Source organism: Dermacentor variabilis, chromosome 1, assembly GCF_050947875.1.
Source record: "Dermacentor variabilis isolate Ectoservices chromosome 1, ASM5094787v1, whole genome shotgun sequence".
NCBI lineage: Eukaryota > Metazoa > Arthropoda > Arachnida > Ixodida > Ixodidae > Dermacentor > Dermacentor variabilis.
The window spans coordinates 87,948,099-87,974,098 of record NC_134568.1 but is presented as its reverse complement, the minus strand read 5'-3'; the positions used below and the strand labels follow the sequence as shown (position 1 = coordinate 87,974,098).

At 50.0% G+C, this 26,000-nt stretch overlaps 1 protein-coding gene across 4 annotated transcripts in view; it reads left to right on the top strand.

Moving 5' to 3' along the window:
* Positions 1 to 26,000, top strand: part of poe (E3 ubiquitin-protein ligase-like protein poe) — a 549,114-nt gene that overhangs the window by 309,147 nt on the left and 213,967 nt on the right. For all 4 annotated transcript variants that reach the window (XM_075691124.1, XM_075691117.1, XM_075691109.1 and 1 more), the window contains 2 exons: positions 135 to 554; positions 10,899 to 11,036. In XM_075691124.1, the coding sequence (XP_075547239.1) occupies positions 135 to 554; positions 10,899 to 11,036 (558 nt within the window). The remainder of the gene's footprint in view (positions 1 to 134; positions 555 to 10,898; positions 11,037 to 26,000) is intronic.

The window sequence follows — 26,000 nt, the reverse complement described above, 5'->3', positions numbered from 1 at the left end:
TGAAAGTGCAACAAATGGACATATTGGCAAATCCCCGAGTTCACACATTGGTCATGTACCTTATTCAGTCTATGTATTGCGTGTAGATACTTACACTTGCATGTTTCTTTTTTCTCTCCATTATTATTGCACAGGACTCTGTAGGCACAGTGGCCGGTGGGGGTGTGTCCATCTACTACTCACACGTGCTGCAGCTGCTGTTTCTGAGCTATGCCAATGGAAAAAGTTTCATGGCCTGCATGCCACAGATCGCTTCAGAAATAACTGACCCTGTGCTGATACAGCTCAAGCCAGCAGCAAGCAGCAATGGCGGCTCAGGGGGCGCCACTGCCACCAACACAGGAAGCGGTGCACCCACAGGTACAACCACCACAACCACCACCTCGGCAAGCAATGCCACTGGGGGGAGCAGCAGTACCTCAAGCAAGCCAACACCCCAGCCTCTGTGCCAGTGGTCTGAGGTGCCCAATCACCCTGGCCTTATCCTAGCACTCATGCAGTTCTCCAATAACCCCTTGGTTCTTATGATCAAGCCTGGCACTGTCCTTGTCCAGGTGAGCATGCCATTGCATATTACTCAATGCTTTTCAAACATTGCACTTCATTTTTTAAGCATGTGAGTGCCCATTTGAAAACCTTCCGTGCATTTTGCCGATTTCATATGTAATACCTAAGGTGTTGCAATGACTTCGATGCTACATGCTACACCTCTATAAAAAAACTGTTGAATATCATGTGGTCTTTTATTAACAGCTTGGTGTGCTTTAGAGATAACTAAGAGTCAACTCTGTATGGACGCATGATATGTTGTGATTTATTTTTAGATTACGAGGGACAGAAATGTGCTCACTGGTGCTACTTTATTGATCAAAATGCCATGCTACACAAGCCAATTCACTGGGAGCTAGCATTGTCTTCAGAGCGAGGAATGTTTCCACGTGAATGTGTTCAGCTCTCAGTTGTGCAGTATAGGAACTGTAGGCTCAGGATTTAAATTATTTTCACTGTTTACTTCATGTTTACACTCAGGCTAGTGTTGTATTATTTTTGATAGCCTTAACTGTCCTGTATAAGCAGCTGCATATATAGTGCTCGCATGTCATGGAGATGTTATATTTGGAAGAAGTGTTGTAATTAAATAATTCTAAATTAATTTTGTAAGTGCTTCTCTAGCTCCCCTCCATGTTCTGCATGCAAGAAGATGCTTGCAGAAACTACGGGCGGTAGCTAATGTATGATGTTCTGTTGCTCGTGCAAAAGAATGACAATGCTCATTGGCTTTGTTTGATGCTATGTGCAGACACTGTCATATATAGCAGACAACTGCCGATGCTATGTTTATGCCCCGTAAAGATTGTTGTAATTTTGTTTAAAAAAACATGTTCATCTAATAAAATAGTGTGCAGCTTTCCAACGCCTATGTAAAGCGTATGCAAAAAAGTTTAGGTTTAACATTTCAGTCATGAGTTCAGGAACATTAACGCATTATGCTGTGTCTATGATTGTGGTGGTGTGTAGTACATAAAAACTACACTACTATGGCAATGTCAAGAGGCTGCCACTGAAGTCTATGCCATGTACTGGCAGCACCACCACAATTAAGCACTTGGACATCATTTGCACCAAAGTACACAGAGATGCGGCCATTTCTTTTTCTTTGTTTTTTTTTTCTTGGCAGCCATGGCAGAATTTTTTTCTTTTTTAAGGCTTTGTACAGTATATTCTTTGTATATCTTCTTGATGCACCCATTTATTCTGTCCATTGAAAATTTGGTTTTGTCACATTTCTTGTACCTTAAGAATCGTCAAACTGTACAGCTGCAGAACATGTTAGGAATTTTCAATTCTTTAGCAAATTGTCTCAAGTTTACAGAATGTGAACACCATGCAAGAATTATTACAGGACTGTCAGATATGAGAATTTCAATTATTTTTATGTCTAGCAAACTTTTAAAGCACTTATCCAGTCACTTGAAATATATGCCTGATGTAAGGCATTGTGAAAACAATGAAAGAAGTAAGCACATCATATGAAGACAGACTGACACTGCGAGAAGAATTATCTAGCTGTCTACCTTCCAAATACTTTGCACTTATATTCAAACTTGCAGCACAGATGGACAATCAATAGTGCTTCAAGATGCTTGCGGCATATTTTAACTATTGAGAAAAGGTTTATTGGTGGCTCCTAATGCAAAGGCACAGCAACCGGGAACGGCGAGGCAGCCCGAAGCACTGTCCAAACGGATGCCAGCAATCAACAGTGCGAGCCGAGACGAGCCGCGCGTTGGCAATGCGGCTGTGCCGCGAGGCGCGTCTTCTTCTTCACAATCTCCCCCCGGACAAAAAGAGCCATCCTGGCGCCTTAAGAATCGGGAGGCAGAGGGTCGTGGTAGGGCTTGAGACGCGAGACTTGGACAATGTCACGTCCACGCCGGCGCAAGTCTTCAGCTGGTGACTGGGGCTCAATGAGAAAATTCACCGGGGATCTTTGCTCCAAGACTCAGTAAGGCCCTTCGAATTTTGGGACAAGTTTCGAGGAAAGCCCCGGCGTTTGGAAAGGGACCGACAACCACACAAGAACGCCTGGAGCATAGGTGGTGTTTGGAAGCGTGTCGATGCGGTTTTCTTTCTGGCGCTGCTGTTGCTCTGCCATAAAGGAGCGCGCTAGCTGGCGGCATTCTGCGGCTTGTCGGGCGACGTCGGACACAGGTAGACACTCGGAGGCGTCAGGACGGTATGGAAGGAGCGTGTCGATGGTATGCGTAGGCTCGCGGCCATACAGGAGGAAGAAAGGTGAAAATCCCGTAGTGGCCTGGATCGCGGTGTTGTACACGAATGTGATGAATGGAAGGATGCGGTCCCAGTTACCATGATCAGATGCCACGTTCATAGAGAGCATATCACCAAGTGTGCAGTTAAATCGCTCTGTGAGCCCGTTAGTCTGTGGATGGTATGCCGTGCTTGTTTGATGAATAATATGCCATTCCGAAAGCAAACTTTCAACGACTTCGGAGAGGAAGGCGTGACCTCGATCGCTGAGGAGTTCTCGAGGTGCGCCGTGTTGAAGCACAAAGCGATGTAGGACGAAAGAGGCTACATCCCGCGCTGTAGCACTTCGTAAAGCAGCAGTTTCGGCGTAGCGTGTCAAATGGTCAACAGCAACTACGATCCACCGATTGCCGTCTGGCGTCATAGAAAGCGGGCCGTATAGGTCTATGCCGACGCGATCGAAGGGTGTGGCAGGGCACGGGAGCGGCTGCAAGGCACCAGACGGGCGTAAAGGCGGCGATTTGCGGCGTTGACAGTCAAGACAGCACCGAACAAACTTGAGTACAAAATTGTACGTGCCGCGCCAGTAGTAGCGGTGGCGAATTCGTTCGTATGTCTTGAAGACTCCGGCGTGGCCACACTGGGAATCGTTGCGGAAAGCGGCACATATTTGAGACCTTAAGCTGCGGGGAACCACCAGAAGCCACCGACAACCTTCAGGAGTGTAATTGCGTCGGTGCAGCAGCTGGTCACGAATGGCAAAATGAACTGCTTGGCGTCGGAGGGTTCGGGATACAGGGATGGTGGATGATCCAGAAAGATAGTCGAAAAGAGAAGCGATCCACGGGTCACGACGTTGTGCGGTGGCAAAGGAGTTCATGTCGAGAGATGTCATGGAATGTGTGGAAGTTGTTCCGCAGGCCGAGTCTAGAGGTAAAGGTGAACGAGACAAGGCGTCTGCGTCGGGAGTGTGTGCGTCCGCTGCGGTATGCGACGCGAATATCGTACTCCTGGATGCGTAGTGCCCAACGGGCTAGGCAGCCAGTGGTATCTTTCAAGTTGGCAAGCCAACAAAGTGCATGGTGATCTGTGACCAAGTCGAATGGGCGCCCGTACAGATATGGTCGGAACTTGCCAAGTGCCTATACTAAAGCCAAGCACTCTTTTTCGGTCACGCTGTAATTGGCCTCAAACTTCGTCAGCGTGCGACTCGCATAGGCGACTACGTATTCGGGGTAGCCCGGCTTTCGTTGGGCGAGGACGGCGCCGAGACCGACCCTGCTGGCATCTGTATGTACTTCAGTTGCAGCTGACAGGTCGAAATGGCGAAGAATAGGTGGGGAGATAAGAAGACGACGCAGCGTAGCAAAGGCTGAGTCACATGCAGGGGACCAGCAGGAGAGGGCGGCGTCACCACGTAGAAGCTTTGTCAATGGCGCCATGATCGATGCGAAATTTCGAACAAAGCGCCGGAAATATGAGCATAGGCCCACGAAGCATCGAAGTTCTTTGATGGTCTGAGGCTTTGGAAACTCGGCGACTGCTCGAAGTTTTGCAGGATAGGGTAGAACGCCATGCTTGGACACAACATGGCCTAAAATGGTAAGCTCTCGCGCGGCAAAGCGGCACTTCTTGAGGTTGAGTTGAAGGCCAGCATTTGTTAGACAGGTCAAAACTTGTCTGAGGCGGAGCAGGTGAGTAGGAAAATCAGGCGAGAAAACCACGACATCGTCGAGGTAACACAGACATATAGACCACTTGAGGCCACGCAGCGTGTTGTCCATGAGTTGTTCAAAGGTGGCAGGGGCGTTACAAAGCCCGAAAGGCGTCACCCTAAATTCGTATAAGCCGTCAGGTATAATGAATGCGGTTTTCTGGCGATCGGCCGCAGCCATCGGGACCTGCCAGTACCCTGAACGCAAGTCAAGGGACGAGAAGAATTCCGCTCCCTGAAGACTGTCGAAGGCGTCATCGATGCGCGGCAAAGGATAGACGTCTTTGCGCGTTACCTTATTAAACTGACGCTGGTCGACGCAAAAGCGAATAGACCCGTCCTTCTTGCGAACGAGAACAACAGGAGATGCCCAGGGACTCTGTGAAGGTTGAATAACATCACGGCGCAGCATTTCTACGGCTTAGGTGGTAATGACACGACGCTCTTAAGGCAGAGACGCAGTACGGTCGTTGACGTAACGGCTGATGTGAACCGGTGTCAATGTAGTGCTGCACTTCCGACGTGCAGCCCAGGTGAGGTTGTGAAACATCGAATGAACTTCTAAATTTGTGCAGGAGATCAAGGAGGTCGGCGCGTTCAGCAGGTGTGAGGGTATCGGCGATGGCATTCGAGAACGCATCCCTGGACGTTTCCTGAAGCGCGGACATCAAAGACGATTGGCCGGAGTCGACATCAAAAGAGTCTCCGGAGATGTCAACCACAGACGAAGAGTCGAGGAGTTCCATGAAGCCAAGGCATTCACCAACGAGCAACGTAATAGGCGCACAGAGGGGATTGTAAAAGTATATATTGCTGCAGCCCACAGCCATGTCAAGCGTCGCGAAGGGTAGTGGAAGAGATTTACGGCTCATGAAGACGTCGGACGGTGTGAAGAGGACCGTTGCATCAGTAATGGCATCGCAAGAGACGGGTACGGGGGCGAAGGGCGGTCACAATCTTCGTGCAAGGGTGCGTCACAAGGGGAAAATTCAACTTTGGCATGTGCGCAGTCGATCACGGCTTTATGACTGGATAAGAAGTCCCATCCGAGGATGATGTCATGCGAGCAGGCGGGAAGAACAATACACTCGACGATGTAAATAATGCCGTGAATAAGCACACGTACACTACAGGCTGCGTGCGGAGTGACGTGCTGCGCGCTTGCCGTATGAAGCGACAGTCCAGAAAGCGGCGTGGTCACCTTGCGCAGTGAACGGCACAGTTTGGCGGCTATCACAGAAACGGCTGCGCCGGTATCCACAAGAGCGAATGCGGGAACACCTTCTACAGAAATTTTGACCACGTTAGCAGGAGAGGCGCGAGGACTTAGACAGTTCGAATGGGGTGCAGTTCTTGCCTCTTGAACTGCGACGTTCAGTTTTCCTGGTCAGGTGGTGCGGGTCGTTGATGCATTGGGGAGAGCGAGCGTCGGCAGGGGGATGGCGAGCGACGCGAAGGAAATTCTGGGATGTCAGCACGAGCGTACGGTTGGGGGGAAGGAGCGGCGTATTGGTGAAATGGCTGGCTGCCGTACTGGAAGGGCCACGAGGCGTCGCCGAACGCTTGAGGGCGACGGCGGCAATATCGGGCGACGTATCCAGGAGTGCAGCAAGAATAACAGATGGGTCGATTGTCAGGTGTCCTCCAAGGATTAGCTCGCGGTGCGGTCCAAGATGCAGCATGGGCTTCCGGTGGCAGCGGTTGGGACTGGGTCGCGAAAGACGCCTGTGGAGGCCTGCGTACTGCCTGCGTGTACGTAAGAGGCGCGGCCACAGGCAGGACTGGCTGCGCATAGGTGAGATGCGTGGCGACAGGCTGCACTGCCAGCGCAGAGTTGAGATTCGCGGCTGCAGGCGGCTGATGGTGTGCGGAAGGGACAACTTGGGCGACCTCTTTGGAAATGAGGGTGCAGAGCGTGTTTGGAAGACGGGAGGTGGGCTCCTGAGTGAAGGGGACTAAAGAAAGTTGGCGGGCAACTTCCTCACGCACGAAGTCCTTGACCCGCTGAAAGAATGAGGATGGGTCGTACATATTGCCAAGGCTCGCCAACAACTCATCGCTTCCCAGAGGATGCCGAGTCGAAGCGCGTTGCTTCCTTAACTCGTAACTTTGGCATAGGCTGACAACTTTGGACACAGTGCCCGGATTCCTGGCTAGGAGCATCTGGAATGCGCTGTCATCGATGCCTTTCAGTATATGGCGAATTCGCTCAGCTTTGAGCATTGCGGTGTTGACTCGTTTACAAAAATCCACGACGTCTTCTATGTAGCTTGTGAACGTTTCTGCCGTCTGCTGTGCTCGGGCGTGCAAGCGTTGTTCGGCACGCAGCTTGCGAACAGCGGGTCGGCCGAACACTTCCGTAAAGGTTGTCTTGAAGACTGATCACGTGGGTGCGTCACTTTCGTGGTTGTGAAACCACAGTTGGGCAACACCAGCCAGATAAAAGATGACGTGGGTTAATTTGGCTGAATCATCTCACTTGTTGTGTGCGCTCACCCGTTCATATGACGCAAACCAGCCTTCTACGTGTTTGTCGTCTGCACCGCTGAAGATCTTGGGCTCCCGTTGTCGTGGAACGCCGGTGTAGGTGGCGGACTGTGGGGTCGGGGCCGTTTGGGATGAGCTGTCGATCATGGCGGGCATCTCAGCTCCAGGGTTTCAACTGACGGGGTTTGAGTCCCAGCACCTCCACCAATTGAGAAAAGGTTTATTGGCGGCTCCTAATGCAAAGGCACAGCAACCGGGAACGGCGAGGCAGCCTGAAGCACTGTCCAAACAGACGCCAGCAATCAACAGCGCGAGCCAAGATGAGCCGCGCGTTGGCGATGCGGCTGTGCCACGAAGCGCGTCTTCTTCTTCACACTATTATAATTGTAATCAGTGCTTTCGATTCTAATGCACTACCTTCAGGTGCACAGTTGTGCACATAGGGTTGAATTTCCTGCATTCTTCCTAACAAAAAGAAGAGGGTGAGCTTCGGGCCAGGGAGCGCATGAGCACGTTCAAGGAGAGACCAGGAGCCATCTTTACGTTCTGGGCTCAGGTGGACATTAATAAACACCTATCTGAGCCTAAAATCTTCAACTGTAAGCTACCGTCAAGGGACTTCACTGGTGGCTACCGACTGGAACAACTGCCGCGAACCACGGAGGTAGACTGATCAGCTGACTTGTGGATAAGCTCAAAGTGAAGAGGACTATGCGAAGGGCCAGAACACCAAAATCGTTCAAGAGCCAAGTGTGCTGCTAGAAAAATTGACTCGATTTATGAGCGGTTCAAGAACAATAACGATGAACTGAAGAATATTAATGAGTTAGCAAGCCACATAAGTGACAGGGCGTTTGAGGCGGATTACGCTACAGTGATTGAATATGAGGACTATACGACCCGCATCTTAGCCGAGCTCCAGAGCAAACGCTGCCAACATTCCGAAGCCAATTTATCGTCATCGCCTATCAAGGTTCGCGACATGCTGGTGGCCACAGGACATTCTGATAGGCCAAGAGCCAAGTTGCCGAAGTTGGTCATTAATGCTTTCGTCAGTGATCTGTGGTTGTGGAACGAGTTCTGGAAGCAATTTGACTAGATTATCAACTGGAATGGAAATCTTACAGCTGCCAACAAATTTAACTACCTGAGATTATTTTTGAAAGGAGACGTGGCGGCAGCTATAGCGGGGCTGCTTACCACCGAAGCGTGTTAGGTGGTTGCGTTGGACATGCTGAAGAAACGGTTCAGTGACAAGAACTTATTGGAGCAAGAGTATTTCTCAAGCTTCGAAAGCTCACTCCTGTGCATTCTTCTAATGAACTGACAAAACTATGAAATTCTGTACGACCAGATGCTCATTAACACGCGAGGACTGGAGGCGCTTGGCATTAGCAAGTCGTCTTTCTCATCGGTTCTGGTCTGAACATTTCCACATGACATCGTCATACCCTATCACAGATCTTGCGCTACCCAAGCTGCAAGTTCTGCCAATGACAACATTTAGCATGCCATGGAACTAGAGCATCTGCTTCAGTTCGTTTCTATTGAACTAGAAAGCCTAAAAAAGAGTGACTTCGGGGATCAAAAAGATACGACAAGGTGGCTCATCCTTGAGACAATAAAATTTGTCGCTTTCACAGTGCGATCCCAGCGCCATATGTGCTTCATAACCAAGCTTGAAAAATCCCTCTGTATACGGGCTACACTTTCTGCAAGTCAACACAGCATTTAACAGGAGTCCTGCCATACAGACCTGCCACTGGACCTCTTTGATTTTCAGAGTTCTGGCAGCCAGACGGTAGCCAGCTAGTTCCGGTCCTGATACGAAGTCACGTGAGTTGGGATCCCAAAACAACCCAAAGCTGCCCGAAGTTTGCAAAATCGAACGCCGGGACAGCTGGCCAAATGTAAGCAGGCTACCAGCATGGCATCACCCGGCGAGGCCAGCGTGCGCTCGGTGTAGTCGGTCCATTTATGCGTTGCCAGCTTGAAAATATCTAGTTTGTGGGATCTCCCCTCTCGTGCTCTTGGGACAAAGGAACAACAACACAGTAGTGCAAACAATCACAAGGGCATTTATTGCACCTTTCATAGAACAATGCCTGCTAGCCGAGTTGCTATCCACAAAACATGCCGATGGGCGCGCGACAAATCTAGAAGTCCGACTCACCGCGACCGGAAAACGAGCAAATATGTTCGCCCCATGCTGGATCCCAACGCCTGGTCGTTCGCGTGTTCGGTCACGCCAACGGTCGTGCGTTCGAAGGCGGCCACGCGAGGCAGTCTCGCAGAAGCATGGGCCCGCCGCGCGCGCGCGCGGGACGTCCACGCAGTGCGCCGACCCGCCGGGAAAGAGACAGCCCGTTCTCCCCTGCGCCCCCAAGTAACCCTGCCGTGAGGCGGCGTTAGCAACGCAACACTCGCGCCATCTCTCGCACTGCGCCCCAACCACATCGACCGCCGCGAGCATCACCCAGGCCACGCGGCGAAGCCGGATTACAGGAGACGTGCCATGCGGGAAAAACATATCAGGGGACACGCGAGAGTCGCGCATCCCCACAAGTTGCATTCAGGGATACGATCACTTTCGCGCGATTTTGCGCGACTCTGCACTGGACGCGCGCTGGGCCAACCTCACCTTGTACACCCGGAGTGTCTACCAACCTGGAAAACAGGAAATTCTCAGGGAAAACTCAGGGAGTTTGTGGAACCAAACTCCAAGACTACGATATCTGAATCCTACAACCTCCAGAAGGAAGAGTAGAACATAGTAATCCATAACCTTGGGATGAACGGTTATACAAAAGTGTTGCGTCCTCTGCCGATGGAACAAGAATAAAAGGAAGACGGCGGATCTTACCTAAATCCAAGATCACCCACACGACACCATGTCTCGGTACCATACGTTCAAGGCGTCAATGAGACTTTAGCCTGTGTACCACGAGGGACAAGGCTTGACGTCGCTCGCAAGCCTGTCTCTATGGTCGGTAGCCTGCTCTTTTATCGAAAAGACTGCATTCCTGGTGAAAAGGTGCAGGGCATTGTGTACAAGATTACTTTCAGCGAATGCCCTTCGTCGTATATTGGCTAGACTAAAAACTTCCCGGAAAGAATTCAACACGAGAATGACCTTTGCCACCTAAACAGAGAATGTAGTACTGTGGCAGAACACTACAAGCTTTTTGATCACTGGATTAGCCCTGACGGTGCTGTGATCTTGGAGAAAGAAAACAACCACCAGCAGCGGCTCCTTTTGGAATCCTGGCACATCCAGAAGATGCCGCATAACATCAATAATTCATCAGGAACTCTCCACCATTTACGCTTAAGTCTACGAAAAGTGCTTTGCGTGCCTGTCAAAGCACCAAAAACTCGTATAAGCACTGCTGCGCCTCACGCCATCTAATCCCTGAAAAAGGAGTGGGCCAGGCTCCGAAACGTCAGGTCTTTAAAATAAATTTTAATTTGAGTTTTCCTTCTCTTTAATTCAGTTGTCCACAACAAGGCAGATATCTGCCGAATGTTTACCTTTCATTGTGTTAGCTACACACTTTTAGTTGGCATTATGCAATTGTCACTGATACGGCTTTATTAGAAGAGAAGATCATCTAGAGTTAATATTTTTAAGACAGTTCGTGTCATCTTATATCTAGTATATTCCTTATAGTTGGCACGGAACTTATAATTGACCCTCTGGAGTGGATCAAGGAGGCAATGTTCTGATTGCCAGAGCCTTCATTCGAGTCGGTTATACTACCCAAGTTCTTCATCCCTTTGGTTGAATCACTATGGTCCCATGAGCCTCTGTACACACAGCTGGTCTAGTGAACATGTTTGTATCTGCGCCAATTATCAAGAACCATCTTGAGCTTGATGGGCTGAGTCCTGTATTACCTAAGTACCTCATTTCTCTGTTCTACAGGAGATTAAGATCTTGACTGCAAAATCCAAGATCACAGACCTGGTTGCTATTCGGCACCCAACATCCAGTGGTGAGATGCGCACTACCTTGATCCTGCTTTGTGAAGACGGCAGCTTGCGCATCTATATGGCCTCTCAGGTATACAGTAAAACTTCATTTATTCAGCGCTCGTTAAATTGAAAATACGGTGAAATCTTGCATATGTTATGGTCCTGTCAAACGTGTATAGAGACCTATGGCATAAAATACTGACACTATTTTACACTATTTGGGAGCACATACATTGGTTCAACATTGGGACACACTGTGTATGCAATGCAGTTTTTCAGCGAAGAGCATGGGAGCCAAGCAAACAAGCGTTGATAGTGTGGTCTGCAACATTATGACTTGCCAGATCATGGCATTGCCAATACAATCACAGCATGTGAAAGACACTTTAGGAAGGACATGAATAGTGGTTTTTGTACCTTGTGGCTCAATCCTGGGCCACTTGCACTCACACACGATGCAGCTCTCTTGTTAATTGTCTACACTGTTACCTGCATTGGTTAGTTTCCATGGCTCAGGATTGACACATCGCATGCAAAAGCTGCTACAGTCGAACCCATTTATAACGAACTCGAAATTTTCGCAATAAGGGATTATTGTATTAGTAGCTTGTTATATGTGGACTTGGCCTTCAAAACACGAAAAAATTCATGACACTAGTTGGTGTTGGCAGTTATGATTGGACACCACTTTGGTCCAAAAAGTAGGATTTTCAGTACCTTAATTTTTTTTTCCTGGCACACTTCCACATCTAACTGCAAGTTTGTGTCAGAAACGTCATCTAAAGAAAGAAATATCATGTTGTAGCTCCTTTGAAACAGCACCCAGCCGGTTTTGATTGCCTGCTGTTTCAAAACTACGACCGCACCCACCACCATTTTTTCTTCCAAGAGCTTGTGATTATACTCTCAATGGTACACGAGTGGATTCTGCATACGATAGCAAAGCGGTCTAGTTACCTGGAAGCGGAAAGTAATGCGGCATGCTGGCATTTTGCAACGATCTTTCCGTTGCGGCTGTGGCATTGGCTACACGCGTGCCGAGAGCTACGGAGTTGTATCTTTTATCTCATTTCAGCCAAAAAAGCGTGAAGTTTGAAAAGTAGAATGCCATCACGAACTGTCACGAAAATTTGTAGATTTTCGTAAATAATCAAGTTTACTTTCCTTGAATAAATCCCAGACCTTAGCCCTCTGCCTTCTTTTTTTTCTTTATTTGCTACTATTTGAAGTATTTGCTTCGAAATTATTCGAGAAGAATTACTATTCGCTTCGAAACAAAAAAGCACTATTTGCACAAGCCTACTATATATATCACTTCTCTTCCTTCGATTCCCTTCTGTGAATTTTTTGTGTAGTTAGGACTGTCTCTTGCATTGTTGTGCGAAATACAAATGGTGACCAGTGCTAGCCATTGCCACTCTCCCTCGCATTTTGTTGATAGAGAGGAGGCCCCTGGTTTCATACCACTATAGCGGTGCCTTCTTTCCATGAAAGTTTTGTACTTCTTCATCGTCATAATTGTATACAATTTCGTTGATGATAATTTCTTGTTGCCAATGAGGTATGTGGCTGGACATTAATTAGGAGAACCGCAGTTGTCTTAACGCCCGCATTGCCTGCACTTTTCGACTTATAACTTTAAATATTTTTGTAACAATGATTAAAGGGACACTAAAGTGAAAAATTATTTCACACCAAAGACACCACTCTTACGATAAGACGTTTGGTAAGCCAGAAAAAGCGTAAGAATGAAATACGGGTGGCGACACCTACTTAAGGGAGGAGGCTACACTTGAAATACTACTTTTTTATTTGTGGACAGATCTGAACGAAATTTTCACACTTCGTGTATTTTAATATGCAGATTCTAAAAATATAATTAATTTCGCCATAGGATAAGTAGTTTCTGTTATACTCTAAAAGCATTGTATAAGCTGGGTCCTTTGTTTAGAGGAAAATTAGCATCTAAACAGAAAACCCTAACACAGTAATTTGAGTATAAAGACTATCTAGAATGTTCAGGGAGTGTCATAAGGTATTAATTAATGTTCTAGGCTAATCTGAGCAAGAGTTGGAGCTCATCAAAGTCGTGAGAAAAAAAATGCCATCTTGACATGTCAAGCATGTGACCCATTTAAAAAACTTTTTAAGAAGAGTACTGCTTTGAAAACGTGCATATTGCTTACTGCATACATTTCTCTTTCTGGCAAAAAAAAAAAATATGCTGATAGCTGAAATAGGACAGAAGCTATTTTACCTTCAAAATTGGAAGTCTGTCAGAATTGTTGTTTTGAGAAATCAAGAAAAAACATTCTGCAACATCTTTATTGAGAACATACCAATAAAATCCCAAGGAAATTCACCAGAGGCATAATCTGGATGCATACTATCTTTATGCTGCTTTTTGGCCTGCTTCCTTGCGCTCAAAGAGGCTTCTTGCTGGAGTTGGCACTTCGATGGCGGTCTTTCTCCTTTGCTCACCAAGATGCAGTGCCAGGAATATTCATGTTTAGCTGCTGTAGAATTGCAGTGGACGCAATCAGGTTCCCAGTGTTGAAGCGTAGGACAGCTTTCCCAATACCAGCTTGCACGGCAAAGAGAGATACGTGCCGTTCCTCTGAGACACTCCAAATCACTGAGTGAAGGCTCTCATTCGAATTCTGTGTCTTGCCTCGCTGGTATCTCTGGAGCAGGGTTTTTTTCAGACAGCCGCGTATATACAGGCAGCATTGCTTCTGCCACATGTTCTGGCAAGTTGTAGTGGTGCCTAGGTCCAGGCTCTCCCTTTGCTCTTGCAGCATTGTGACGACAGAACATTGCTGAGTGCCCGTACTCCTTGGCGGGGTCCTTGAAAGCATCACCACTTTCTAGCCGCACCTGGGACACAGCACGAGTCCAAGGAACTCTTGTACGACGGATAAAACCACGATTGCAAATTCAGTTCCGCTGTCGTTCACGTCCTCTCTCGTGTCGACACCCAGCAGTGTGAACTTTCGTTCACGCTGCTGGGCATGCTGCTGGGCACGCCAGGCACGTTTTCCGGCGCTCACTGCGCGCTCACTACTTTCTTCAGTCGTGAAGGAAACGGTGCCTGCACGATCTATGCCAACACGCGTGGCGTGGGCGGAGGAAGTGTTGACGCTATACGTGCCGGTTTGCAGCTCGGAACTCGATCGGGTAGAATGTCCAGACAGACCAGCAACCAGCAACTCCGCGAGTATGACAGGCCTAGCCGCCTTCCGTCGTGCATTCCACAGCCGCTTGAGGCGTAGTAGCCTTGAGACAACGATCTTTTCCAGCCATCCAGGCAGTGAAATGAGCATCTTATCAAACGTCGGCGCGATGAAACCAGAGATAAACAAGCGTAGCGAAACGCGAGAGCCATCGGCCACCGCGTTCGCAAATGGCGACGGCACGAAGTTTGAACATTTTTGACCAAATTTTGCTGATTTCGCGCTCACCCTGGCCCCTTTAAGCGCGATTTTTTATTATTTTCCGATTAAATTTAGCTTCTAGATTTCGCGGAGGGATTCTTGAATGTATAAACGTAGCGAAAATGCACTTTTCCGAAAATCGACTTTTTGTGATTTTTTTCCGTTTCAAGACCCGCGTCCCCCCGTAAGTTCCCGCACCTGGGGGCTGTGACGTGTTGGATTTTGATGGCATCTTCTAGGGCCTACTGATTATATGTAGCGGTACAGATTGACTACATTGTGTTCTAAAGGAACCAAATATTAAACTCTGCAAGTTTTGGGAACCTTTACCCAGCCAACGCGGTGGCCCAAATGCGAAAACTTACTTTGGCATCCCTGACGTCACGCTGACGTACCAGCGCTGGGGTTTCGGCGCGAAATTCAAATACTGATACTTGGACCTTCATTTTCTGATCTAATAATCAAACTATTTTTTTGAAATGACTGCCTGTAGGGTTCTCAAACAATGCTTCATTAGTCTAAACTAATTTATTGTTTCGCTTTAGTGTCCCTTTAATGGGTGAAGTCTTTGTGAACGTTGCTCCTGTCAGTTACCACTGATAGTTACTGAGCAGGGGCTTCGTGAACCGTGAGCACAAAAGCTTCGCAGAATCCTGGCAGTGATGGTCGTCGTCCATTGGACACTGAAGTAGGGCTGAAATGGTCAGCGCAGGTACAGGCACATTTAGTAGTAATGCCAAGGGCCTTCAGAGATTCGATGCCTCCTGCAGTGCGCTGTGTGTAAACATTCTCAGCGTCTCTAGGACATAAAGCAGTTCATTGGAAGAGAGAGAGAGAGAATAAACATTTATTTCATAAAGCGAGTAGAAAATTTCCTCAATGAGTGGGGCCCTCAGTCCAGGGCTCCATTGCCATGCGCGACTTCGCGAGCCCGCTGGATCAGCCGTTGCTGTTCCTGCTGGCTTGTGCTGAGCAGCGCAGACTCCCAAGAGGAAAGGGTAGGGTTGGGTATAGGAGGAACACCTGAAGGGTTAGGGCATTCCCATATGGAGTGATACACCGTGGGTTTGGCCCCACAGTGGGGACAACAGGAAGGGTACAGGGTGGGATGAAAGATATGTAGCATGTGGAGACAAGGAAATGAATTGGTCTGCAGTTGCCGCCAGACCGCGGCATCTGCTCTATTAAGCGAAGGATGAGGAGGGGGATAGTTATGGCGACTTTGTCGGTAGTACTCGAACGTCTCAGTGTACTGTAGGGGCTCTGGCGGTGCGTCGTCTGGGTTGGACAGCTCTTCCGATGGTGCCCGGCCAGTCAGACCTCGGGCTACCGCATTAACACGTTCAGAATTGGTAACAACTTACAAGTACCTTGGCCTTCACATCACCTCTGATCTTACTTGGAATACCCACATCACCCATATAATAAGTAACGCTAACAGAATGCTAGGTTACTTACGACGCAACTTTTCCAAAGCACCTTCTTCCTTAAAATTAATCCTCTATAAAACTCTAATACGACCTAAACTTGAGTATGCGGCTTCAATCTGGGATCCAGGTCACCTAATGCACTCACTGGAAATGGTTCAGAATAACTCAACTCGTTTCATTCTTTCTAACTATAATAGAACCGCGAGTATCAGTGCCATGAAATCTAGCCTTAACCTACCGTCCTTGTCATCACGTCGAAAATTGTTCCGTTTGTGCCTTTTTCATAAATTATTTCATCACCCGCTGCTACGCAACAAACTTATTTCTCCGTCTCCGTATGTATCGCCCAGACTAGACCACATTCATAAGGTCGGCATTTCATTTTGCAGATCCAACGCTTTTTTTCAGTCATTTGTACCACGCACTTCCAATGAGTGGAATCACCTCCCCGCCTCGATAGCCACTATCGCAGATCACCTATTATTCAAGAATGCCATAGCTAGCACTGTATAACAAGGAACCTTTTTTCATATTGTTCAACCTGTACTCACAAACGACTTAGCTAACATTGTATATCTAGGTGCCATTTGTTAAATTGTTTTGTTTATACATATTCATATACATAATTTTCTGCTCTAGTAACTCCTGTTTGTTGAATTTACCCGTTTTGCTTGTAACCACTCCCCTCTATAATGCCGTAATGGCCCTGAGGGTATGATAAATAAATAAATAAATAAATAAATAAATTACCATGGAGAGAGGCGTGTCCAGGAGTCCAGACGATACGCACCCTGTGTAACGTGGGAGGGGGGACAGAGGAGAGAATTCGATGTGTGTGTGCAGTCACGAGTCCTTGCGCGAAGGCCCGGCAGGCAGCCTGCGAGTCTGTCACTATGGTGATGGGGGTGTCCTGTGCGGAGAGGGTCGAGGCATGGACAATGGCCAGGGCTATTGCCCCTTCCTCTGCTGAGCAGCTGTGCGTTGTTAGAACTGTGGCACACACCCTAAGCGCGTCTGTATTGTCAGTTACAGCTAAACACATGGCCCGCCTCTCTGGGTAGCTGGCCGCGTCCGTGTACAAAACCGGTGTAATTGTGGTGCGGTCTCCAAAAATGCGTGCCAGGGCCTGAGTTCGGGCGCGTCTACGGCCGGCGTGTCGCTCGGGATGCATATTGCGGGGAATTGGAGCTACTTGTATGCTAGCGCGTAGAGCAGGAGCGAGGCGATATTGTGGGACGTGTGTGGGTGTCTCAGGGACAGGGTAGCCAAGGCGAGAAAGTATAGCGCAGCCCTGACGACTGCGTCTGAGACGTTGGAGCTGACCATTGCGATGAGCCTCCAAAAGCTCGCCTACGGTGTTGTGGATACCGAGCTGAAGAAGCCGTTTTGTGGAAGCATGTGGAGGCAGCCCAAGAGCCGCTTTCACTGCCTTCCGCAGAAGGGCGTCCATCTTCTGAGTTTGAGTGAGGGTGAGATTGTGATAGGGGAGGTGATATGTGAGCCGGCTGATTATCAGAGCCTGGACTATGTGGAGGACGTCTTTCTCGCGAAGGCCTCTTCTACGATTAGTAATGCGGTTTATCATATGTGTGACTTGTGCTATCTGCTGACCCAAAAGGTGCGTAGTGTGCGAGGCTTTGCCATCCGACTGAATGTGGAGGCCCAAGATGCGGAGTCTAGCTACCTGACAGATGGGGCTGCCGTGCAACATCAGGGAGATATTAGGGGATTCGTCGGTTCTGCGGCGCCGCCTGTGCACGAGGAGCAATTCGGACTTTTCGGCTGCACAGGAAAGGCCTCCCGTGGCTGCATAGTTCTGCACAACACGTACAGCTTCCTGGAGAGCATCCTGGATGGCCCCGTCGGATCCCTGGGTTGCCCAGATCGTAACGTCGTCGGCATAGAGAGCGTGCCGGATGGTGGGTATCTGGTCTAGTAAGGGGGGCAGCTTAGCCATAGCCACGTTGAAGAGGGTGGGCGATAAGATCGAGCCCTGTGGTGTTCCTCTACCTGTGAGTGCGATGACGTCCGACCGGAGCTCTCCTATGCCAATAGTGGCTGTGCGGTCCGACAGGAAAGCTCTGACATAGTTATAGGTACGTGTGCCGCATTGGGAAGAAGCCAGATTGTCGAGAATTAGATCGTGGGAGACGTTGTCGAAGGCCCCTTTGAGGTCCAGGGCCAGAATAGCTCTGGTTTGTGCCGTAGTGGGGCCATCCACAACGTCCTCCTTAAGCTGCAGCAAAATGTCTTGCGCAGTGAGGTTAGGGCGGTAGCCGAAGAGTGTATCCGGAAAGAATTGGCTGTCTTCGAGGAAGGGTTGTAGCCGCGAAAGTACAACGCGCTCGAAGAGTTTACCTACACATGAAGTTAAGGATATAGGTCGGAGATTCTGGAGGGACAGTGGCTTGCCTTGCTTAGGAATTAGCATGATGTCCGCATGGCGCCATTCCTGTGGAAGCGTGCCATTCCTCCAGTGGTCATTGTAGAATGCAGTTAAGTCTTTAATGGCCCCATCATCTAGGTTGCGTAGGAGTGTGTATTGAATCCCATCAGCCCCGGGTGATGTGTTGCGCCTAATACCCTGTAAGGCCGCCCTAACCTCGGCTTCTGTAATATCGGCGTCTAGGGAGGTGGCGTCTATGTGTGGGTAGTCTCTGTAGGTGGGGCGGGTGCCTGTAGCAATGTAGCGTTGCTGTAAAGTGTGAAGTAGAGTAGTGTCATCGAGGCCTGATTTGTGGAGGATGGTGCGGACTCTGTTGCTAGTGTGTATTTTGGTTTGCGTAGGGTTTAATAATGCGCGGAGTAGCGACCAGGTCCGAGGTGTGCTTAGCGTGCCGCTGAGGCGATCGCAAAGGCTATGCCAATTGTTATTAGTGAGGGTGTTCGCGTAGTCATCTGCCTCCGTAGTTAGGCGGGCAATACGCAGACGAAGTTTCCGATTATGTTTTTGCCGGCGCCACCGCCGGGTCAGGCCTCTACGGGCCTCCCAGGGATGGAGCAAATGAAGATCCACATCGGGTGTCTCTGTTGTCGCAGTGATGTATTGAGTTGCCCTTTTTAGATCAGTTTGGAGTTGTTTGATCCATTCCTGAAGGGAGAGGGTGTCCTGAGGAGCTAGGGAGGACCGATTACGCCTAAATTTATCCCAATTGATTAGCTTAACATTACGTTCAGGAGTGCGTGTTGGTTCTACCTGCAGTTCAGTAGCTAGAATGTAATGGTCGCTGCCCAAGTTCTCCACGAGATTGCGCCAAGAGTGTTGGCCTACCCCTCTGACCATGGTGAGATCAGGGCACGTGTCTCTGCTTACGCTGTTGCCTAATCATGTTGGCTGATCTGGTTCTGTCAGCAGAGTCATGCGATGTAACGCAAGAACTTGAGCAAGCCGGCGTCCTTTCGGTGTTTCTGTTTGGTAACCCCAGGCCGGGTGCGGGGCATTGAAGTCGCCTACAATGACCATCTGTTTAGCCACCTTGCATAGATGTGCAAAAAGATGTCCGAACTCATGCTTCCTCGCATTAGGTGCGCTGTAGATATTAAGCACAAACAGGCTGCTATGGGAGCGAGAGCACGGGACCAATTCGAGAAGTACATGCGGTATGGGTGAACTTTCGAGGATGTGTTCGATAACGGTCAAATGTTTGGACACTAAAGTGGCTGTGAGGTGTGGGGTGTTGCTATTTATTGTGTCTGTGTATGTGTTGTAGCCGGGAAGTGTAGGAGTACAATGCACTTCCTGCAACGCTATTACATCGGGGGGATGGGGCTGTGTGGCAATGAATTGCGTAAGGGATCCGCGTTTCCGGCAGTAGCCCCTGCAATTCCATTGCCACACGCTTAGGGGTTGGGGGGTAGCGCGTGTCCCTTTACGGTTGCTGGCCATGATCAAGTAGTATTTGTTTGTGTTTTATACCCGGAGACTGTCCGGGTGGCGGCTCATCGGCTTGGGAGGTGCCGGGAAGTGAGTGTTCCGGGCCCAGTGAGGCGGGTTTTCGGTCTGGTGACGGTAATCGGGCAGGACGAAGGTAAGGATGTGATCTTTGTGTTTCACGTGAAGGGGACAGGGAGCGTTTGGATGAAGGCGGAGGGATCGAAATTTGGCCTAGTGAAGCCGCTATTTGTTGTTTAATATCGGCCACTATCTGCTGGACAGCAGGTTGCAGGGCCTGTTGTATTAGCTGTTGAAGTGGCGCTGTGACTTCAGCCATAATGAGCTCCTTCATTTTTTGCATTTCTGCCTGCATTATGGCAACCAATTCTGTCTTTAGAGAGACGGCCATTTCGTTCAGTGCTTGTTGTGTACAGTAGTTGGTGCGAGAGGTTTGTGCAGAGTCATTAAGATGCGGCTCATTGTCGGTCACCATGGGTTGCGGCGTGGGTTTAGGTTTAACGTGTTGTGTGACTGAAGGGGTGTGGAGATGTGGAGAGGGAGACAGAGGTGGGAACTGCGCTGCCCAGCTTACCGCTTGCTCCTTCTTGGCAGATCCATCTCCTTTATGGCCGCGGTCCCTCGAACGGCTGGTACTGGGAGTCCGGCCCTTGGAGTGGCCCTTGGAACGACTCCTGTCAGTCTGGCGGCGATCCCCGGGTGATCCGCTACTGCGGCTGCGTCCTCTAGTCCAGGGGTTCTCCGCCGAGTTCCCCGGTGTCGTTGCTACTTGGGTCATAGTTTCCAGAGCGCTCTGCTGAGTCGTCGTCCCAGGCTGGCCTTGCGCTGATCCGGGCGGGGGGCGCTCGTCCTTATGTTTGTTTTTTTCACGAAGTACGCGCGATTTGTTGCGTTGCGGCAGTTGACGCGATGGACAGCGAGGGTCAGTAGCGGGATGAGCGCCGTTGCAGTGAATACATTTAGGTGTGCACTCATGTTCCTTCGGTGGGTTTGAGATGCCACACGCCGGGCAACGGGGTTTTTCGGGCGTGGGACAGACGTCCACCCGATGGCCCATCGACAAGCACAAGCTACACACCTGTTGGCGCGGTCGGTATACGTGACAGCGGAGTTCTGCTCCGTACATACGGACGTAGCGGGGTACGTGGGTGCCGGAGAATGTGATCAGGGCCGCTTTCGTAGGTCCCATCATGCGAGCGTGTAAGACAGGGGCTTCTGAGCAGCGGAGGTTTTCTAGCAGCGTCGTCGTAGTGGTGTTGGGCTCAAGGCCTGAGACTACACCCTTGCAGGAGTTGTCTGGGGCGGCTACGTACGCTTGGACGGCGTGTTGAGTGACGCCCATGGAGATGAATCGAACTTTCTGCAGCCGTGCCGCGAGGTTCTCGTCCGGTGTGCTGAGCACCGCAAGGTTTTGTTCAGTGCAGATACGAATGATGAGCTCGTTGAGCACGGCGCTGTCCAGCCCCGCTGCTATGCCGATGGCTCGGGCAACAGAAGTATAAGGCCACGCACCGAGGTTCAGGCCGTCTCTCGGGCGGAACACAATCTTGTAGTCGTCGACAGGCAGTGGCGGGAGTCGCGCGTTCCTCTTGCGCGGTGCTTCGGGTGTCGGAGGAGGTGGCAAGTTCGCAGTAGCTTCTGCTAAGCGTTTTTTTTTCCGAGCGACGAGAAACCAGTTGGTGTCGTCCTCGGCCTGACCGGACGAAGCGTCGGCGTCCATCGTTTCAGGGGAGCGGGTGTCGTCGGTCTCCATCTGAGCGGAGTAAATGGGCGTTGGAGAGGACGCGCGCCCGCGTCTAGGCTGGCGAGGTGAACGCAGGTAAGGCCCAGCGCGGCGGCGTCGGTGGTGCAGAACTTCCAAAGCCAATGAAATGTGAGGATCTCACCAGATCTTGGAGAAATTGGGCTCGATCGATGCCGCTCGCCGAGCTGCGTCGTTTGATGGTATTTTCAGTGGTGAGAAGGCAGGGGAACCGCTCGTTGATGGTTCGAAATGCGGAGCCCATACAGAGTGCGGCCAGTCACTACGGCAGCAGGTGGCGCCTATCTTCATTGGAAGGGTAGAGCAGTCCACCTCTGTCCTGCTGCCTGCTGCTTGGTGAATTGTTGAAGCAGCAGGCTGCTGGAAACTTGTTATTGAATTGTTGAAGCAGCAGGCTGCTGGAAACTTGTTATTGAAGTGCAGTTGTCAGGCTCCATGTGTTCTCTTGCTATGCATGCTATGTAACCGCCCATGTGTACTGTCACTATCACTTGCAGTGTTGGCAGGCTGGCGGGCACAGTTTGCACTTTGAACCGCTCCAGGAAGCGAATGGGAGTTAGTGGCACTTGAGATAATCCTTTTTGGGCATGCTCGCTGCTGACAAAAGTGCCTTGCTTTGTCCGAGCTCTGACTCGTGCTGGGTGTTCCTGCTTTCAAACATGACTGCAATCCCTGTTTTCAGCAGCTTCTCCAGGCCAGACATTGCAGAGCGCATGTCGAGTTGGTCATTCAAGTCTAAGGATCACCTCAACGTCAAAAACATGGACTCTATGGGGTCACTATTGAACTTTCTGGTTAGAACAAAGCAAAACTATTCTCTCGAGAGCAAATACCGAATGCAAGCAACTGTGGAGTAGGTCGTCATCGGAAGCACCTCGTAAGTCTCTGCTGCCAGAAACTTCCGTGTGAAAGGCAATCTTCTTTTCAGTTCCTTCATGTACATGGAAAATGTCAGCTCAAGCCACTCAAGCCAGCTGTCATCAGGGTCATCATAATGCCCGACATCAGGGTTGTTTTGGTGAATGTGTTGTACCTTGTTGCTGGTGTCGTGAACTATAAACCAGCGGTAGATGTTTCACATGAAAACTGTTGGTCCTGCAACTGCAAAGGACAAACCGCAGCTGCGCCCCGCCTGTCCTCGTAAAAAGTCCAAGGCCGCCATTAGGCTCGGAGCGAAAACTTCCAAGGCTCGTCTGACATTCATTTTTTTTTTTTTTTCCAGTGTTATTCAGGAACACATGCTTTCGTGTAAGCTTCCGTACTGGTTTGATGATCAGTTCTTTCTGCATGTTGTAATGACAAGATGACACCTTTCTGTCTGTGCCAATCTCACTGTCCAAAAATTTAGTCCTGATGCTTTTAGTATATGGTAACAGTCAAAGCTGAGGAAAAGAATCTTGCGAACATCATAGGGTACTCAATTCTGTACGTCGTAAAGCCACCCCACAACTCCTTCATGGCATTCTTGTTGATTTTTTGGTTGTCAGCTATAAGTCTGTCTACTTTGAAGCCTGACTCTTCAACATTCTTGATAACTGCTAGTACCAGCTTCGATAGTTGAGAGCCAGTGAGACCTTCACTGAAGAAGTAGGATGCTGGGATTCTGTACAATGTTGACAGGCCATTTATAACTAAAGATAAACAATGAATTTGCCAGCGAAGGCTCACTCTCCAAGTCTTCTGATTTGCCTATGTCCATGTGGCAAAAAAACAAAACAATCTTGGTGTTTGTTGTATTGTAGCTTTCATTTTATGCGCATTTTGTCTGTGAGAAGGGAGCAGTGTCTTAAATGAGGCGACGGCAGTTTTTTTGTTTTTTGCTTTTAATTGTAGCTTGATGAGCGTGTTAAAATTTGATTCTCCACTCATGCACCTGATTAATTTATGAAGAGTAGTCCTTCTGGGTAGCTTCAGGAACCTTTATTTCCTGGCATGTTCGTAAGCCTTGGTGGATAAGTGTCTCAATATGATGCATTCATGCATAGCATCTTAATGTCTTCCGATCACATAGGCTTTTTACACCTGAAGTTTTCTCAAGCCTATCAATTCTTTTCAGTTCTTTCTTTTCTCAGCTACTTGGCTCTCTTGGTTGCAAAAAGACTTGGCCCCCCCCCCCCCCCCCCATCCATCCATCCACCTGTGTTTCTTGGTGCGCCACCATATGACAGTCATGGTTAGGAAGCTCATCAGAAGTACTTGATGGCGCACATTGTTGCCCTTGCATGACAATGGAAGTTTCCTGCTCATGTGGTTCTTCCTTGGTGTAGCCTCTTTCAACCTGCACAGGTGTCTGCACTGGTTGAATTAGTCATTTTTTCCGACTTTTCCATAGGTTGCTTTTCTGAACGGCAAGTATGCTCTGGTTCTTCGTAAGTGTCGCCTCTTTCTGCCTCCAAAGCATCCCTGTTGCATTGGGTGACTCATCCATTTTCTCCTCTTTTCCATGGGTTGGTTGTCTGAAGAGCAAGGGCGTAGGTGTGGCTTGGCACCATTCATAGATGCATAGTTTCTTGTTGAGCTTCTAGCATTGTTATTGGGCATGATGCACATAAAACATTTGCCATCAATTTTTGTCTTGTGCCTGATGGCGCCAATTCTTCTAGCTCACTTGTACTTTGTGGGGATGCGCGACTCATGCGCGTCCCCAGATATCTTGTTTTCCCCCATCTCCTGCAATCCCGCTTCGCCGCGTGACGCCCGCGGCGGTCGATGTGGTTGAAGCGCAGCGCGAGAGATGGCGCGAGTGTTGCGCTGCTACCGGCGGGGTTACTTGGGTGCGGGAGCGGAAGGCGCTCTCTCTTGGATTTCGGGACAGCAAGCGGTACGGACATGCCGTGCCACGCGTGCACCGACCCATGCTTCTGCGAGACCGTCTCACGTGGCCGCCTTGGAATGCGCCACCGTTCGCGTGACAGTATGCGCGAACGACCAGGCGTTGGGATCCAGCATAGGGCGAACGTATTCGCTCGCTATCCGGTCGCGGTGAGTTGGACTTCTAGATTTGTTGCGCGCCCATCGGCATGTTTTGTGCAAACAATCACAAGGGCATTTATTGCACCTTTCATAGATCAATGCCTGCTAGCCGAGTTGCTATCCACAAAACATGCCGATGGGCGCGCGACAAATCTAGAAGTCCAACTTACCGCGACCTGATAGCGAGCGAATATGTATCCCAACGCCTGGTCGTTCGCGCGTACTGTCACGCGAACGGTCCAAGGCGGCCACGCGAGACGGTCTCGCAGAAGCATGGGTCGGCGCACGCGCAGCACGGCACGTCCGTCCCGCTTGCTTCCCGAACCCAAAAAAGAGGAAGCGCCATCTCTCGCACCACGCTTGTACCACTCCGACCGCCGCGGGCGCCAGGCCACGCGAGCCGTGCAGGAAAACAGCATATCAGGGGATGCGTGAGAGTCGCGCATCCCCACATCCCCCCAACCTTAAATCACTTCTTATTCCGGCGAAACATGTGACACGGTCTAACATTCACCCGTGCTTCACGAACAAGATAGTACATGCAACAGTGGTCGCGCCGAAGAAATGTCTACACGCTGTCCATAACATGCGAGCCAACATTGTCCCTGGGTACACCGCTGGCGTCCGCCGGTCACAGCAGCAGCTTTGCGGACTCGACGGCACGATCCCAGGCCAGGACTCCGGAGACGACGACGCAGTAGTCGGTACGAGCAAGCGTCGCTCGCGCCGACGCGCCCTGCTGGCGAGAGCCGCAGTAGCTGTCGGTGACCGCCGGCTATTTTGTCCGCCGCCGAGGGTTGTGAGCTAGATACAGGAGGCCGCCGAAGTCGCCGCGCCGAACTGGCCACAGCATCACCATCGCCCGGGGTGGCTCAATCGTAGTCCAGGGCAGCAGCGCAGACAATGTGCAGGTTGCAGCAAGCTAGGGGTGACTCCAATCACGCTGCGTACATTCAACACACTCGGCAAGCACTAAAGTAGTGCAAGGGAGAGGAATTCTGCATGCGCATCGCCCACGTGGTATGATGTTCAACTCGGCTAGCAAAAGATCGGGCAGCTACTCAGATGCTAAGTTCATGTGAACGAAGCTCGCTTCCTTGAGTCGAACGAGTAATTTCAATTCGTGCGAGGCTAAATAGAATGAGGGAAGCAAATTGCAACACCTCAACGCCACGGTCCACCAGGTTGTGTTCCTCCACGTGCGACAGGCAGCTTTGTGAAGCCTTAGGTCTAAAGCATCGCTACCCTGACAACAACCGGCATCCAAAAACAACACCCAAAATGAGCGCAAAACAGGCAGCCGCGAGGAGACGTCAGCTCTGTGAGGTGGTCCTACTCCGCTCGGTGCACACAGCATCCGAGTTGACAGCGCCCACCGTCCCAGACGGTGTCGGAGCGCCCGGTGCCAGGCCGCAATACCAGTCAGCCCGTAGTGGCACCCGTGGCCCGCGGCCACCCGGCTCCCAGGGCCGTGACTTCATCCGAGTCAAAGAGATAGAAGAAGCTATTTACATAAGAAATTCGGACCACCCACGAGGCTTCCGTACTCACTCGCTTAAGG